At 40.0% G+C, this 15,104-nt stretch overlaps 1 protein-coding gene across 1 annotated transcript in view; it reads right to left on the bottom strand.

Annotated features, from left to right (window-relative positions):
* The window catches only part of LOC133363348 (uncharacterized), a 38,214-nt gene extending 23,317 nt beyond the window's left edge, over window positions 1–14,897 (bottom strand). Inside the window, exons 1-6 of the mRNA XM_061582749.1 lie at window positions 14,869–14,897; window positions 13,093–13,447; window positions 11,309–11,398; window positions 6,989–7,096; window positions 4,222–4,306; window positions 81–142 (exon numbers count right to left, since the gene is read on the bottom strand). Coding sequence (XP_061438733.1) covers window positions 81–142; window positions 4,222–4,306; window positions 6,989–7,096; window positions 11,309–11,398; window positions 13,093–13,447; window positions 14,869–14,897 — 729 coding nt within the window. The remainder of the gene's footprint in view (window positions 1–80; window positions 143–4,221; window positions 4,307–6,988; window positions 7,097–11,308; window positions 11,399–13,092; window positions 13,448–14,868) is intronic.
* Window positions 14,898–15,104: the final 207 nt, after the last annotated feature.

Below are 15,104 nucleotides of genomic sequence, written 5' to 3'. Positions count from 1 at the left end.
CTCCACCAAAACAAATAATTCTACAAAAGGTCAATGCGTACAATTTCTATAGTTACACAAATCACAGCATTACTACTCACAGGATTCAAAGGGTCTAAATGCACAGCTCGTGTAGCATCACATACTGCTTTTTTAATTTTATCTAGAAACAATGCAGAAAAAGAGCAGAGAGAGTTTAATTAACAACCTTTGGTGCTCAACTATTAAAAACCATACTATACAAGAAATGTTCAAAATGTAGAACTAAGCCTCCAAACCCACCACACAACATTCCACCAATCTGCTGGTTTTCATTAGCACAGATACAGGCCTGGTTTGAACATCACTTTAAACAATAATTAAAAACAAAACAGACAAGTCAGCAACCATGAGCAGAGAAAAGTTTATACAATATCTTAAGGCTGCAATCCTATGGTCACTTGCCATTAATCCCTTGATCTTAATGGGACTTTCTTCTGCGCAGATGTACATCAGATTGCACTGCAGTACTCAGAAATAAGGAGCTTACTCCCAGGTAAATATGTATAGGATTGCAGCCTAAAAATCACATCAATTAAAGAATCTAGAATAAAGCCAGGTTCACTCTTCTCAGCCATAGTTCACCATCTTTTGCAAAACACAAAAAAGGCCCTCCACTCACTTTTAAACGTACATGCCAAGTTCTTTTAAAATGTTGATAATGCAGTTACTTTATCCACTTAAAGCATTTGGATAATAAATGGGCACATTGGTATCTGCCTTTGCAATGTATCTTCATGTAAACCATTTCAGTGCAAGATTCTATCAACAATGCTAGGTGTTTGGGTTTTTTTAGCTTGTACTATTGCTTGAATCAAGCAAAAAATGCAGTAAACTTGTCATCTTGTATCATTGCTGCTCAAGTAAACTATCAATCATATGCCTCAATGGGCATTTAATTGGATTTCCATACACTGCAATCTATTCAACAGGTGGTGCTGAAGGGTAGACTTTCTACTATTTTTCTAAATAAATATGAACATATCATAGTAGGACTGCAGGCATTAGTTTTTACTTAAACATTTCTTCCCTTTTTCTATGACTAGGGGATGAATTGAGCACAGTTTAAGTAACAGCCACATCTGACATATAGTACAGACAGCCATTTTGCCATTATCTGACTTTCTCTACAGATCGCATAGTACTGGTTGTGTTGTGATTTCTAAGATCAGATTTAGTAAGGTAAGAGTTAGTTCTAAAAAGCAAAACAAACACCTACAGTGCTGTGAAAAAGTATTTTCCCCCCGTCTGATTTTCTGTGTGGTTGCATATTTTTGGCACTGAATGTTATTGGATCTTGAACCAAACCTAATATTACGGGAAGGGAACCTGAGTGAACACATAACACAAAATGTTGATACTTATTTCATTAATTTATTAAAGTTAGGCAACACCCAATGCCCCCGTGTGAAAAAGTAATTGCCCCCTTAGACTCAAAACCTGGTTACATCACCTTTAGCAGCAATGACTGCAACAGAATGCTTCCTGTAGTTCTCAGATTCCCTTTTCCGTAATATTAGGTTTGGTTCAAGATCTGATAACATTCAGTGCCAAAAATATGCAACCACACAGAAAATCAGACAGGGGCAAATACTTTTTCATGGCACTGTATACAGTTTACATTTTAAGGACTGATGAAACTATATTTCAAATTTAAAGGAAACTCATCCCTTCTCTTGTCTGGACACAGGGCCAACTTTCCATGGTATAATTTTCAGCCACAGAAATGCTACTGCAAGCCACTCTTGTGACTAAAATAGTAAGAGGGAAAAGGCATGTCTAATTGTGAACCAGAAGTTCCAATCCTATTAGCTAGAATACAAGCATGTCCCATATTATGATTTTATTTATATAGGAACACAGGAAGTTGCCTTATATTATTTATCCTTCTAGCCCAGTATTGGCTGCTCATACTTGTAGTGTTCTCCAGACAAAGGTCTCTTAAAAAAAATAACACTGGAGATGGATCTTCTGCCAAAGAAGAATGTGCTCTGCTACTGAGTTGATAGTGCTCTCTTACAGCCCAGTGCAGACATTCCAATTGCATGCGAATCAATACATGGATTGAAATTTGAGATTGTGCCTACTGGTTCCATGCTCACATATTCATCTGAATGTCTGCACAAAGCATAAATGTATACAAACTGTAAACAAGTAGGATGTATGCACAATTGGTAACGGCCAAAGTACAAATGTGACAGATCATCAGGGAGGGAGGAACTTTCACTACTGTCAAACCCCCTTTCTGTAAGAGCTCCCCAGAAAAGAATTGTGATAGGCTGTCATCAGTGGTGGCGAAACCTAGCCTGGAAAACCTCTGGGCTGTCTGACTAGAAGGTTTCTAAGCCCTTCTGACAAAACTCTTCTCCTTAAACCTAGCTCGAGAAATGCTAAACAGTAAGGGACTTTGAATTTAATTTCCCAAAGTCCAAAGGATGCCAAATCTTACAGAATTTTATCAACTATGGTTAGAACCATATGGATGAAAAGACTAAAGTAATGACAACAGAAGATTTATGTAACTTTAAAGCTGACAATGAGAACATTGAACTTGTCAATACCTCGGCACAGTCATTAACCAAAAGGGAGACAATAGTCAAGAAATCAGAAGAAGGCTAGGACTGGGGAGGGCAGCTGTAAGAGAACTAGAAAAGGTCCTCAAATGCAAAGATGTATCACTGAACACCAAAGTCAGGATCATTCAGACCATGGTATTCCCGATCTCTATGTATGGATGTGAAAGTTGGACAGTGAAAAAGGTGGATAAGAGAAAAATCAATTCATTGAAATGTGGTGCTGGAGGAGAGCTTTGCGCATACCGTGGACTGCGAAAAAGACAAATATTTGGGTGTTAGAACAAATTAAACCAGAACTGTCACTAGAAGCTAAAATGATGAAACTGAGGTTATCATACTTTGGACACATCATGAGAAGACATGATTCACTAGAAAAGACAATAATGCTGGGGAAAACAGAAGGGAGTAGAAAAAGAGGAAGGCCAAACAAGAGATGGATTGATTCCATAAAGGAAGCCACAGACCTGAACTTACAAGATCTGAGCAGGGTGGTTCATGACAGATGCTGCTGGAGGTCACTGATTCATAGGGTCGCCGTAAGTCGTAATCGACTTGAAGGCACATAACAACATTAACAACATGGTTAGAACACAAAAGGATAGCTTAACAACCATGCAGTCTAGCACATGTGAAAGACTGTAGTAAGAAATTCCAGGGAATTGCCTTTTAAACCAATAACACTTAAGTCAAAGTACAAAGAAATGTATTTGTGGGACAAGAAAGGAAAAGGGAAGGAAATAAAGTTGTATACAGAGAGATTTCCAGTTAAAATCAAAACATCAAAGTCAGTTTAACTTATCTAATTACATTTTATCTACTTGCATAGGATCTGGGTTTCAGAGCATGTGCAGAATTCCCTGAAGAAAAGAGATTCTGAGATAGAATATTTTTGGACACCTGATTTAAATGGTTCCAAGGAGACAAAAGAGTGAAAGTGTAGCCTCACATTTTTATAGGAATCTGAGGCCTGTAAAATCTGGCCTCTTAACAGAGCTGCATTGTTTTTGAACCAACTGCAAGACAGGCTTCAACTCTGATGTAAATGATCTAAGCAGGCAATTAGATTTTTTTGTAGAGATGGCTCCCACCTCCTTAATGATTCTGAACTTAAATTACCAACAAACAAACAAAAAAAGAGAGAACGCACCAAAACAACCCAGCCATTTCTGGAAAGTTGGCTATTGAAAAATAAGATTACTCTGAAAATGTGACTTGAGAAACAAAACTCAAGCTATCTGCCTGTTGATGATTTAGTGCATGGATACTAAATCCCAGACATTCTAGGGGCACTGGTAGTTTACAACATAATATTGGTTCATCATAGCAAGATACAGAACATGCACACAAAAGTCTGTGCAGACCCTCAAATGAATGCATAAGTATTGGGGGAGTTAGGGTTAGTTGATATGATCCAACCATCACTTCATGTGTTGATTTTCACTGAATTTAAAAGAACATCTCCCTCTAGGGTATATAATACAGATACTGTAGAATCAAAACTCAGATCCTATCCTGCAGTTCTATAATGATGCCATGGCTGATAGAATATATTTCAATTTTACTTCTTATTTTCCTACACAAACATATTTACTGAGTTTACCTGCAAAATCAATATAATATCTCTTACCACATTTTAAGTATGCATAAGCTCTCCTTGCAAATACAGGTGTCTGGTAGAAAGAGCCAGAAACACAACCAACTTGACAGACACTCTAGAGAGAAGAAAATACTATTGTGAACTGCAATATTATGATATTTAACACTGCTTTACAATATACTCTCCGCAGTTATGTCACATAAACACTGCCATTGTGAATCTAATCAGAATTTTTGAGTCATTCATATTAGCTCCATTGCTCTTTTATTTATTTCAAATTACTGGTCTTATTTACCTCAGCAGGGTTCTATAAGATTGCTCCCCCGAGTGTTCAAAGTCCTATGGGGATTATTTATGTCATCACTCCCGTGTAATGTTTTCTATAATTGTACTGAGTTTAAAAAACATTAGAACCCAAGGGGCTAGACAAGGTACTGTAACATTCAGAAGCCTGCTCATATAAATCAATTTATTTCCTTGCAGAGAAATTTTTTTAATGAAATTGTACAGAAACTACAAAGGCACCACACTTATAACTTATGTTTAATCTGAAGTATAAATAAAGCACAGAAATAAATTCTGAAGGCAAAGCAATATACTCACTCTTTTCCCTGTAACTGTGCAATACTATACATACCAGAAGTAAGTCTGAGAGTATATTAAATTCAATGGAACTTACCAGGACTTATTGAACTTAATGAAATGGGACTTGCTCCCAGCTAAGTGTGAATAGGACTGCAGCATTTTGACAAGAGAATTAAAGGTGTGCTAAAGAAGGAAATAGAGATTGCAGAGAAGCTGAATGAATTCTTTGTATTTGTCTTCACTGAAGAGGATGAAGGACAGATCCCTGGGTCTGAGCTAACTTTCTCAGGGAGAGAGTCTGAAGAACTGAAGCAAACAGTGGTGAAAAGAGATGAAGTTCTAGGCAACACTGACAAATTCAAAATGAACAAATTATCAGATGTTATCTACCCAAGCATTCTTCAAGAACTCAAATGTGAAATTACTATCTTCTAACAAAAATCTATAATTTGTTCCTAATATTGTCCTTTGTACCCAGGGAGTGGAAAGTGGCCAATGTAGCACCAAGTTTTGAAACAGGACTCAGGACCAACTGAGAAACTGTGGAAAGCATTATTAAGGATGACATTACCAAGCATATAGAAAAACAAGTCTTGCTGAAGAAGAACTTGTTGTCTGTGGAACCAAAGGTTTCCATAAAGACCTGTCTAACTAACCTTTTACAGTTCTATGACAGTATCAGTATGCATATAGTAAGGGATGATCTAGTAGACATTGTGTACATGGATTTCCAAAAAGCTTTATATAAAGTCATGGTGGATAGCTCAATGAAATGTCAGCCCAGTATGCAACAGCTGTAAAAAAGGTGACTTCCATGTTAGGGAACATTAGAAAAGGGATTGCCAATATCACAATGTCATTATACAAATCTGTTGTGCAACCACACTTGCAATATTATCTACAGTTCTAATTGTCATGTTTTAAAAAGATGATAATGTTTAATCAATATATTAAAGAAGATATAGTAACCAATTACCTAGAGAGGTGGTGGGCTCCACAACACTGGAGGCATTCAAGAGGCAGCTGGACAGCCACCTGTCAGGTATGCTTTAAGTTGGATTCTTGCATTGAGCAGTGGATTGGACTCAATGGCCTTATAGCCCCCTTCCAACTCTATTATTCTATGAAGATGCTCGATACTGCATAAGTGACTCTCCCGGACTGAAGGATAAACCATATCAGAGGACAAGCACAGCTCTTCTAAGATCAATCCCTAACATGGTTGCTGATAGGAAAAGAGAAAAAACTTCTCCTTTTTCACAGCTGAAACCTTTTTATAATTGCACCATCAAGTACAATACATTTCACAAACCTATCCTAGGATATTTATGGTATAAAATATCCTAACATTTTGAGAAATGAACTATTGCTAAGTAAGTCTGCAATGCCAAAATACTTATTTAGATGGAAGTCCTCAATATGATGTACAGTAATTGTTACCCTAACAGAGGTTAAGATGAGGCCTAACCAGTGCCGAATATTGGTTCCCCCCTATTTGGCACTGGTTAGGCCTCATCTTGAGTACTGTGTCCAGTTCTGGACACCACACTTTAAGAAGGATGTAGATAAACTGGAACGGGTTCAGAGGAGGGCATCAAGGATGATCAGGGGAAACAAAGACCTATGAGGAGAGAATGAAAGAACTGGGCATGTTTAGCCTTGAGAAGAGAAGACTGAGGGGAGATATGATAGCATTCTTCAAGTACTTGAAAGATTGTCACACAGAGGACGTCCAGAATCTCTTCTTGATTGTCCCAGGGTGCAGGACATGGAATAATGGGCTCAACTTACAGGAAGCCAGATTTCCACTGAACATCAAGAAAAAAGTCCTAATTGTTAGAGTGGTATGACAATAGAACCAGTTACATAGGGAGGTGTTGGGCTCTCCAACACTGGAGGCATCCAAAAGGGAGCTGGACAGCCACCTGTGGGGTATGCTTTAATTTGGATTCATGCATTGAACAGGGGGTTGGATTCAATGGCCTCATATGATTCTATGATTCTATGATACCCTGTTGTCCCAATCATTTGGGGGGTTAGTATAGCATTTTTTTAAAAAAAGTACATGAACAGCTTATCCAACAATGCATTTCTTTGATTTATTAAACTTCCCAAAAGGTAACAATTCAATGAATACTAGATGTTTCTCTCCCTACAAGACAAAACTGTAGTTCTAATTTTACACATAATACAAATATGATAAATTCCATACCTTGGGGATGCTTGCAGCTTCTATTGCATTCGTAAACTCTTCCGAAGCATCATGGTGTAAATCTATTTTTTGGAAAGCTACACCTATATGATAATAGGTTTCAAACACCTGAAATAAAATAACCAGCATATCATTTTTTAAATAATGTTTAACATAAACATAATGGATGACTCTTTCCAGGTTTGCTTTTAAAAAACAGTTTGGCCAACTCAGATATTCAAAATTATGAGTAATACCCATTATAAAAAGATTTTGCATCATAAAATAAAAAGGCAACAAGGGCTGCTGAGACAAAGACTCAATAATTTTTAAAAGAGAGAATTAAGACTGAAGTTAGTCACTCACTACTAGCCACTGTGTTTCAAAAAATGGGGGAACAGCCATGATAAATTCTTTGTCTCTATAGTTCTGGATGTATCTTGCTATCTATCTTGCACATATTGAGGCTCATCCAGTTTCTTCTGCTTAATCTCCTTACATCCTTGTAAGAATGCAGACTCTGGTCTAGAGCAGAGGTTCCCAGACTTGGTCTGTAGACCACTGGTGGTCCGCAAGCTTCATCCAGGTGGTCCATGGCGTGTCCACATTAAATATATCATACCGATTTTTAACTATATTTCAATTGCTTCTTTTATTTCTTATATTGCATTTTATTGTATTATTTAAATTCTACAGAATGAAAATTGAAATATAATAACATACAATATAAGAAATTTGTTTGTTTATTTATTTATTATTTGATTTATATCCCACACTTCCTCCCAGCAGTAGCCCAGGGTGGCAAGAAATAAAAGAAGGAATTAAAAATACAATTAAATTTTTATTTATTTATTATTTATTACATTTATATACCGCCCCATAGCCAAAGCTCTCTGGGCAGTTTACAGCAATTAAAAACAATTAAAAACAAATATACAAATTTTAAAACACAAAAAACAATGTAAAACCACAATTTAAAAAATCATATACCACCTAACAACGTGCACTACAATTAATTGCTAGAAAAGGCAGAAAAATCATTAACTGGTCTATGAAGACCACCAGCAATTTTCAAGTGGTCCATGGGGAATAATGTTTGGGAACCACTGATTTAGGGCAACAACATAATGCTCAGTTTTTTTCTCATCCCCCTCCTCTCATTTTGTTTAATTTCCAACCTGATGAAAAGTGCTGGAAAATTCAAAACCTTGCAACTTCATAACATTTTAGTTGGTTCTAAGAAAGGTGTCACTCAGCGCTTGGAAGATTACTTTTAAAAAGTAATAAATTACAGTTACAATTAGATGGCCCAAAAAAGTAGTAATTGTCGTTACGATTGCTCTGAAAGTAGCTGATTACTTTACTTTTTCTCAAAAGTAATCACTACAATTACATTTCAGTTACTTTTTTAAAAAACAGCTACAAGGTGCTGGCCTTGGCTGCTGCACATCTAAGTAGCCTAAAACAACATTAAAAATAAACACGCACATACAGAGGTAGAATAATTCTTTTTATCCATAAGATAGCAATGGTGATCTCTCCGCTGGTAAGGGAGGTGGGGAAGGAGGCAGAGGCCACTACTCAGATCTTTGCACATCATACCAAGGGCAACCCCCCCTGCTCAGCCAGCAAGCACAACCTCTCTCATTTAACCACCTCCCGGACCCTGCCCTGCCACCAAGGGACACTCACCCAAGCAAACATTTTCCCCTGAGAAGCAAAAAAGTTAAAATACTAAAAAAATGCACCACAGTAGCCAGACAGGGTGGTGGAGGCCACTTTGTGTGCCAAGCACAAACACAGTATTCACACACACACACACACACACACACACACACACACACACACACACACACACACACACACACACACACTGCCGTCTTTCACCTCCACAGTTCTTTATCTCCATTCTGCTGCTGCCTCCTTCTCCTCCTTTGGATAATTTTCTTGCCCTCTGGATCCTTTTTCCCTCCATTCTTCTCCACCACCATCCATTGTTTTCTTCACTCCACCCGTCTCACTCTCCACCTCCTCCCTTGTTGCCTCCTACCCACCCACAGAGCATGAGGGAAGAGCGATGCTGCACAGAAGCCCAGTTTGAGGCACATGATTTTCATCCACAAATCAGAGGAGCAGAAGACTTCCCCTGCATCCCCCCCCAAGTAATGCCCCAAAGTAATGCTGGAAACATTACAATTACTCCACAAAAGTAGTAAAATTACTCCTAGTTCTATTACAATCAAAATGTAAAGGAATTACCCACTCGTTACTCAAAAAAGTAATGAATTGCAAGTAATTCATTACTTGTAAATAATTACTTCCAAGCTCTGGTGTCACTTTACAATTACAATTTTCATCTTATAGTCAGCAAAGCCTCCTGATCTGAGCATATAATAATGGACAGATGTTTCCAGATACACATGAATTCCCAGAATATATTACTCCAGAAAGTGGAAACCAGAAGTAGTTACATATTTTGGCAGCTGTACATGCTTCAGTGGCTATTTTAGGTACCAGAAAAGGACAATACCTTATGAAGACTCATATAACACTTAACAAAAACAACATGGACTATTGTGGCATGTTAATAGGGATGGGTGAGAAATTTGATTCAGTTCACATTTTAAGCTGAATCTACAAAAATTTGCACTTTCTGAAACAATGAGACCCGAAACATAACCATCCCTCAAAATTCACACTTGGAATTTTGCAATGCAGTTCACCAACCAATGCTTACAAAAATGCATGTATTAGAGGAAAGTGTGCATAAAAACGAGTATGTGAGTGAAAATAACATATAAAATGCATTATACGACAAGAAATTGCTTGCTAAAATGTATATTTTGGTCAAAACTGCCTACAAAAATGTGTTTATTACAAGAAATTTGCACTAAAATGCTGAAGTATTTTCATGACAATTTTTAACACAAAATTATAAATTGCTGCAGAAATGTGGAGAACTGACTTTAAGAATGGAAAACTGAGAAACTGCAAGAAACAAAATTGACAGATATTTCCATCCCTACTCCTTAAAGAACAACAGGTTTATGGTTGCATAATGGTAACAGCCATGATAGCAAGATGCATCCAGAACTATTGGGACAAAGAAGCTATCAACTTGCACCTATCAAGGCTAATTGAGACTGCAAACTCTGGAGCAATAACGTAATTCTCATTTCATTCTTTCTCTTTCTCTTTCTCTTTCTCTCGCTCTCCCTCTCTCTCCTCCAATTTTGATTTATGTTAGCATAAATTTATGTGGACTAGAGTCCACTTCAGTTTATAGTGCAACCAATCTGTTAGTTTGTTGCAGGAAAAACGACAAGGAGTCTTGTGGCACCATAAAGACTAACACAGGTATTTAACAATTGCCATGGAGTTAATGGCATCATAAAACAGCATAAAAAATTAGGGTGCAATCCAACGTGTATTTACGCCAGGCTGTGGAGAGTTGGATGTGGCAGGGCCCTGGTTCAGCAGAAGCCCCTTATTCTGGCTGCACCATGGCAGAGCTGGGGCCCTGCCGGCTCAGCCGGACATCCACTGGGGAAGCCCAACCCAGTGGAAAGGATGCTGGTGGAAGCCGGCATAAGGCCCAAAATAGGGGCATTCCAGGCATGTGTCAGAGGAGGGGCTGGGGGTGGACTTGTGCATCATTCAATTCCCATTCAGAGAGCTCCTGTGGGTCCCAATCTGGGCCAAAATTACACCAAGAAAAAGGTTGGTCAAAGAAAATAATTGTGATGGAAGTGAGTGAAGAGCGCTTACTCGCCAATAGGGGTATTCGTGAGAGCTGCCTTTTTCTTTTCTGCTCATGTGTGCAGCTCCTGGTTGAGCTAATGTTCCACTGGCCTGGCAGCTCCTGAACAGCAAATGATGTCAGGGACCTTCCCGCTGGCTCCTCCTCCACCGGCCCCCCTTCTGCCAGCTTCCCCTGAGTTGGATTGCTCTGTTAGTTGGTTACAATACATATATCATACACTCTTCCGGGATGGAACTAAGACCTGAAAGCAGGAGAACTGCTGTCACTCAGAACAGACAGTTCTGAACTAGATGCACAAGTAGTCTGACCTGATATAAGGCAGCTTCCTATGTCCCTTAATGTACCCCAGTCCAGCTCTATTATAGGAAGTGAGCCAACAGGGATAAACATCTGAAAGCAGCAGAGCAAAAGGAGGTAAGATGAGGAAGGGTAGGTTTCAGTCCCCGACCTTGCACACTCTTTTAATGTTAAAATTAGCCCATCCCTACCCATGCTTTACAACCAAACTAGCAAGTGTGTGTTGAACAGAATGCAGAGTGGCCCTATGTTTTTTGTTTTAAATGTTAAATTGAAATTACCAGCTGTGTACAATTAGGGCCAGGCACATATTCCGCAGGAAACTTCATTCTGCTCAAGGAATGTAGCAGTTTTCTATAATATTCAATTGCCTAGAAACAAAATAAAAATAGCATAAGGACTTCAAACTAAGATGAAGATATTGAAGATTCTATATGAAGTAGATTTCCATTTCAGAAATGAGAAATGAAAAGCAAGACAGCGCAGTCTCCCCCCTTTTTGCAAAATACATACGAATAAAAGATATCTACATACTGTTGTGTGCCACCCCAATCTCCGAGCAGTGAGATTTCCAGGGGTCCCTGCGCTCGCCCTGGGTTTAGTTTCCTTGGGAAGAAGTTCAGCGGAGACTGTGGTGTCTTTATGAAATATGGTTTCTTTATTTATACACATTGCAACCTGAGCTTAGGATGGAGGGGTTCAAAGCATAAGCAGTCCAATATCCAGCTTTTCCATCAGTTACAGGAGGCATCCTAAAGCCATGGTGCAGAGAGCCAGTCTCCCAGCCTTTCTCTGACACACTCTAAACACAAGCCTCTCCTTGGCCCCAGAAGGGGGGGGAAGGCTCTCCTGAAGAGTTTCAATGACAAAAGGGTCTTCCTGACCCATTCACCAGTTGCTGGGCGCCTGATAGACCCATTAACAAACCTGGCCACTCTATTAGCTTAACAAAAGAAACTCATCTGACCAGCAGAGCGAGTTTCTCACCCCAAGGCACAGGATTCCAAATTGGAAGCTTGAAGGCGACTCATAGAAATAACCCATTTCAATCCCCAAACTCACAACAATATATTATTGCCTAAAAGTATATTTGTATCATATATGACTCACCTGTATAACGCACTAGTTTAAAAAGAGTGATATTAAAAAAAAAAGGTAAAGGTGTCCCCGCACTTATAGTGTGAGTCGTTTCCAACTCTTAGGGTGATGTCTTGCGTCGTTTACTAGGCAGACCGTATATATGGGGTGGGATTGCCAGTTCCTTCCCCGGCCTTTCTTTACCCCCCAGCATATGCCAGGTACTCATTTTACTGACCACGGATGGATGGAAGGCTGAGTGGACCTCAACCCCTTTTACCGGAGATTCGACTTCCTCCTTCCGTTGGAATCGAACTCCGGCCGTGAGCAGAGCTTCGGCTGCGTTACCTCCGCTTACCACTCTGCACCACAGAGGGCCATATTAAGAAAGAAAAAAGGGAAATCTCACAAGGCTTCCAATTTTTCTCAAGTTTTGCCATGCCATTGTGTCCCAGGAAGAAAACAAAGGACTGGAATTCTAGAAAGAATGAAAGTAAGAGCCTCAGAATTCTAGCCTGCTGAAACTTCTGACAGGATTCAGGCACAAGTATGGCAAACCTTAAGCAGGAAAAAAGCCCCCACCCCAAAGCAGAGAGAAAGCAGTCCTCAGCCATTCCCTGGTGAATAACAGCCTGCCAATTTTCACCCTAGACAGAAACAATTGCCATCTCTCTCTCCCTAAGGGCTTGTATGCCTTAGCACGCACCCAATAGCCCAACTAGCAGTCATACTATTGAGGAAGCTTTTCCCCCCAAGAAGCCAGCGACATGAGAAACTTCATCTCACGAATTTCTACCAATAACGAAGCTGTTATAGGGCACAAGAGCCCTGCCACTCAATCCAAAATGGAAACTGTCGTCACGTTGGTCAAACCCTACGCAGCCAGATCCAGTAGAGTCCGAAGGCCTTTCAGTCACCAAACATGATACAAGTTCTCCCCAGGCTTTGTTCCGCTCCTCATTCCATCTCCCCGCTTAGCGCTTATTACCTCACGCCAGCGCTTGGCCCGCTCGCTGGCGATAGCGGAGAGTAGGTTTGCCCGCGCTCGCGCCTGAACGCGCCCTATTAACATGACGACCGAAGAAATGGGGGGTTTGGTGTTAGTGGCGGGCGACGCAGGACTAGGGGAGGTACTGGAGACGGTGGACTGTTTGGTCGAGGTGGTGACTAAGGAAGGCGACTGGTGACCAGACCTAGAGTAGTTGAGTGGGAGGGAACCCCGTGGCAACGCCATCAGCGACTCTCCTGGAGCTTGCTGAGGCGCGAAACTGGCGAGCAGCGCGCTATTGCCATGGCAGCAGGAGAAGCCGGGAGCACGCCCACGCGCTTCTAAGGCAGAGGTGCTGCAAACATAGAGATATAAACGGGATAAAGCAATGCACACTCCCTCCCTAGGAGATTCCTGTTTGATTACGTATCCCCGTTTTACACAGTTAAAAATAAAAACGGGTAAAATCCGCGCGGCGCCTGCACGCGACCGAACACGGCACCAGGTGTCTGCATTCGCTCTAAGGCTGGCACGCGGAGAGTTGGGCTGTTGGAGTGACAATTGGATGACAACAACAGAAAGGAAAAAAGTTATCCTTCCTTTGCAATGTTGCCTGGTTCCAACATGATTGTTGACACCATCGGGACAAAGTACTAGTGTACAAGGAAGGTTTAGATTATATAGGAGGGAAAACATATAACAGCTTTTAATGTATACCAGGTTGTTTAATTGTTTAATATGTATGCTTTTTTCTGTTTCTTGTGATCCAATTGTATTTTTTTCCCTGTTGTGCACCGCCCTGAGAGCCTTTTGGCTGTGGGCGGTATAGAAATCGAATAAAATAAATAAAATAAAATAAATCTTTTAAAAATTCTGTCGACCTCTCTCTCCTCAGCCTGTTAGTGGCCGCAATTCTGTCCACACCGCTTACAAGCAACCCTCATTTATCTCCATGGGAGTTATTTCTGAGTAAATATATGTAAGATCAGGCTGCTCATCCGTTTATGATAATTAAACGCATGAGATAAGTTGTCTCTTGAGTATCATGACCGTACAATTACACATGAATTCCTGTACGGAGGCTGAGGGAATTTATTGCGTTCAAATTATCCCTTCATTTTCTTTTCTGATACATGGGAAACCTTTTAAGTGACATTTTTGCTTCTGTGTCAGAGACAGAATTAGGAATGATTCACTCTGACGGTCTCTCCTGCAGTAAGAGAACTTACTTTAATCGATACATACTAACCTGTTGTTACAGCTATTTGCTATTTTTATTCATCCTGCTCTTCATAACAAAAGTGATTCCCCCTACCGCACCCCATTTCTTTGATTATGGCAGATTTCCGCCACCTAGTGGATAAACTCTATACTCTCAACTGAAATTTCAGGCAGACATTGGGCTCCTCCGGAAGACCTGTTTGTATTCAGCATACATCCTAATTTGCTTGCGCAAAGCTTATGCAGTGGTTATGCAAATTCTCTGTCTGAGCATTCGTTCTGATTTACTGGGCGATTATTTGACAATGTACATTCATCCCGATTTGCTTGCTTGTGTTTAGGCATCTTCCCGTTAATCATCTGTTTATTCCACTTTGCAATGCATTTCCCCATTATTTTCCAAACGGCAAAAAGTCCCGTGTTTTTTAATTGGATTCTTTGCACTAGTGCAAACCAAAAGTTCTGATATGAACATGAATCCCTCCTACAGAATCTTGACAGTCCAGACACCATTCATTCTTCTCGGTACAGGTTGATTCAGTACTTAGTGCTTACCAACTGTCTTCATGCAAATTCTCTGTCATGAGGATTTAGAGCCTCAGTATAATGGGTGACAGCGAGCAAAGTCATTCCCCTGAATTGTTTATAAAGGCAAACGCTAAAACTAGAAGGATTTGTGTTGAATTCATTACCAGGTTAATCTGAGAGCACTAGGAGAGCGTAAGGTAGAGACACATTCCCTGTTCTGCCAGTTCCAGTGCGACCTCTCTCTTCAGAAAATGGGGGCGCAT

The sequence above is a fragment of the Rhineura floridana genome, chromosome 8 (assembly GCF_030035675.1).
Source record: "Rhineura floridana isolate rRhiFlo1 chromosome 8, rRhiFlo1.hap2, whole genome shotgun sequence".
Taxonomy (NCBI): Eukaryota; Metazoa; Chordata; class Lepidosauria; order Squamata; family Rhineuridae; genus Rhineura; species Rhineura floridana.
The sequence above is the reverse complement of the archived record's forward strand: the minus strand, read 5'-3'. Positions and strand labels throughout refer to the sequence as shown.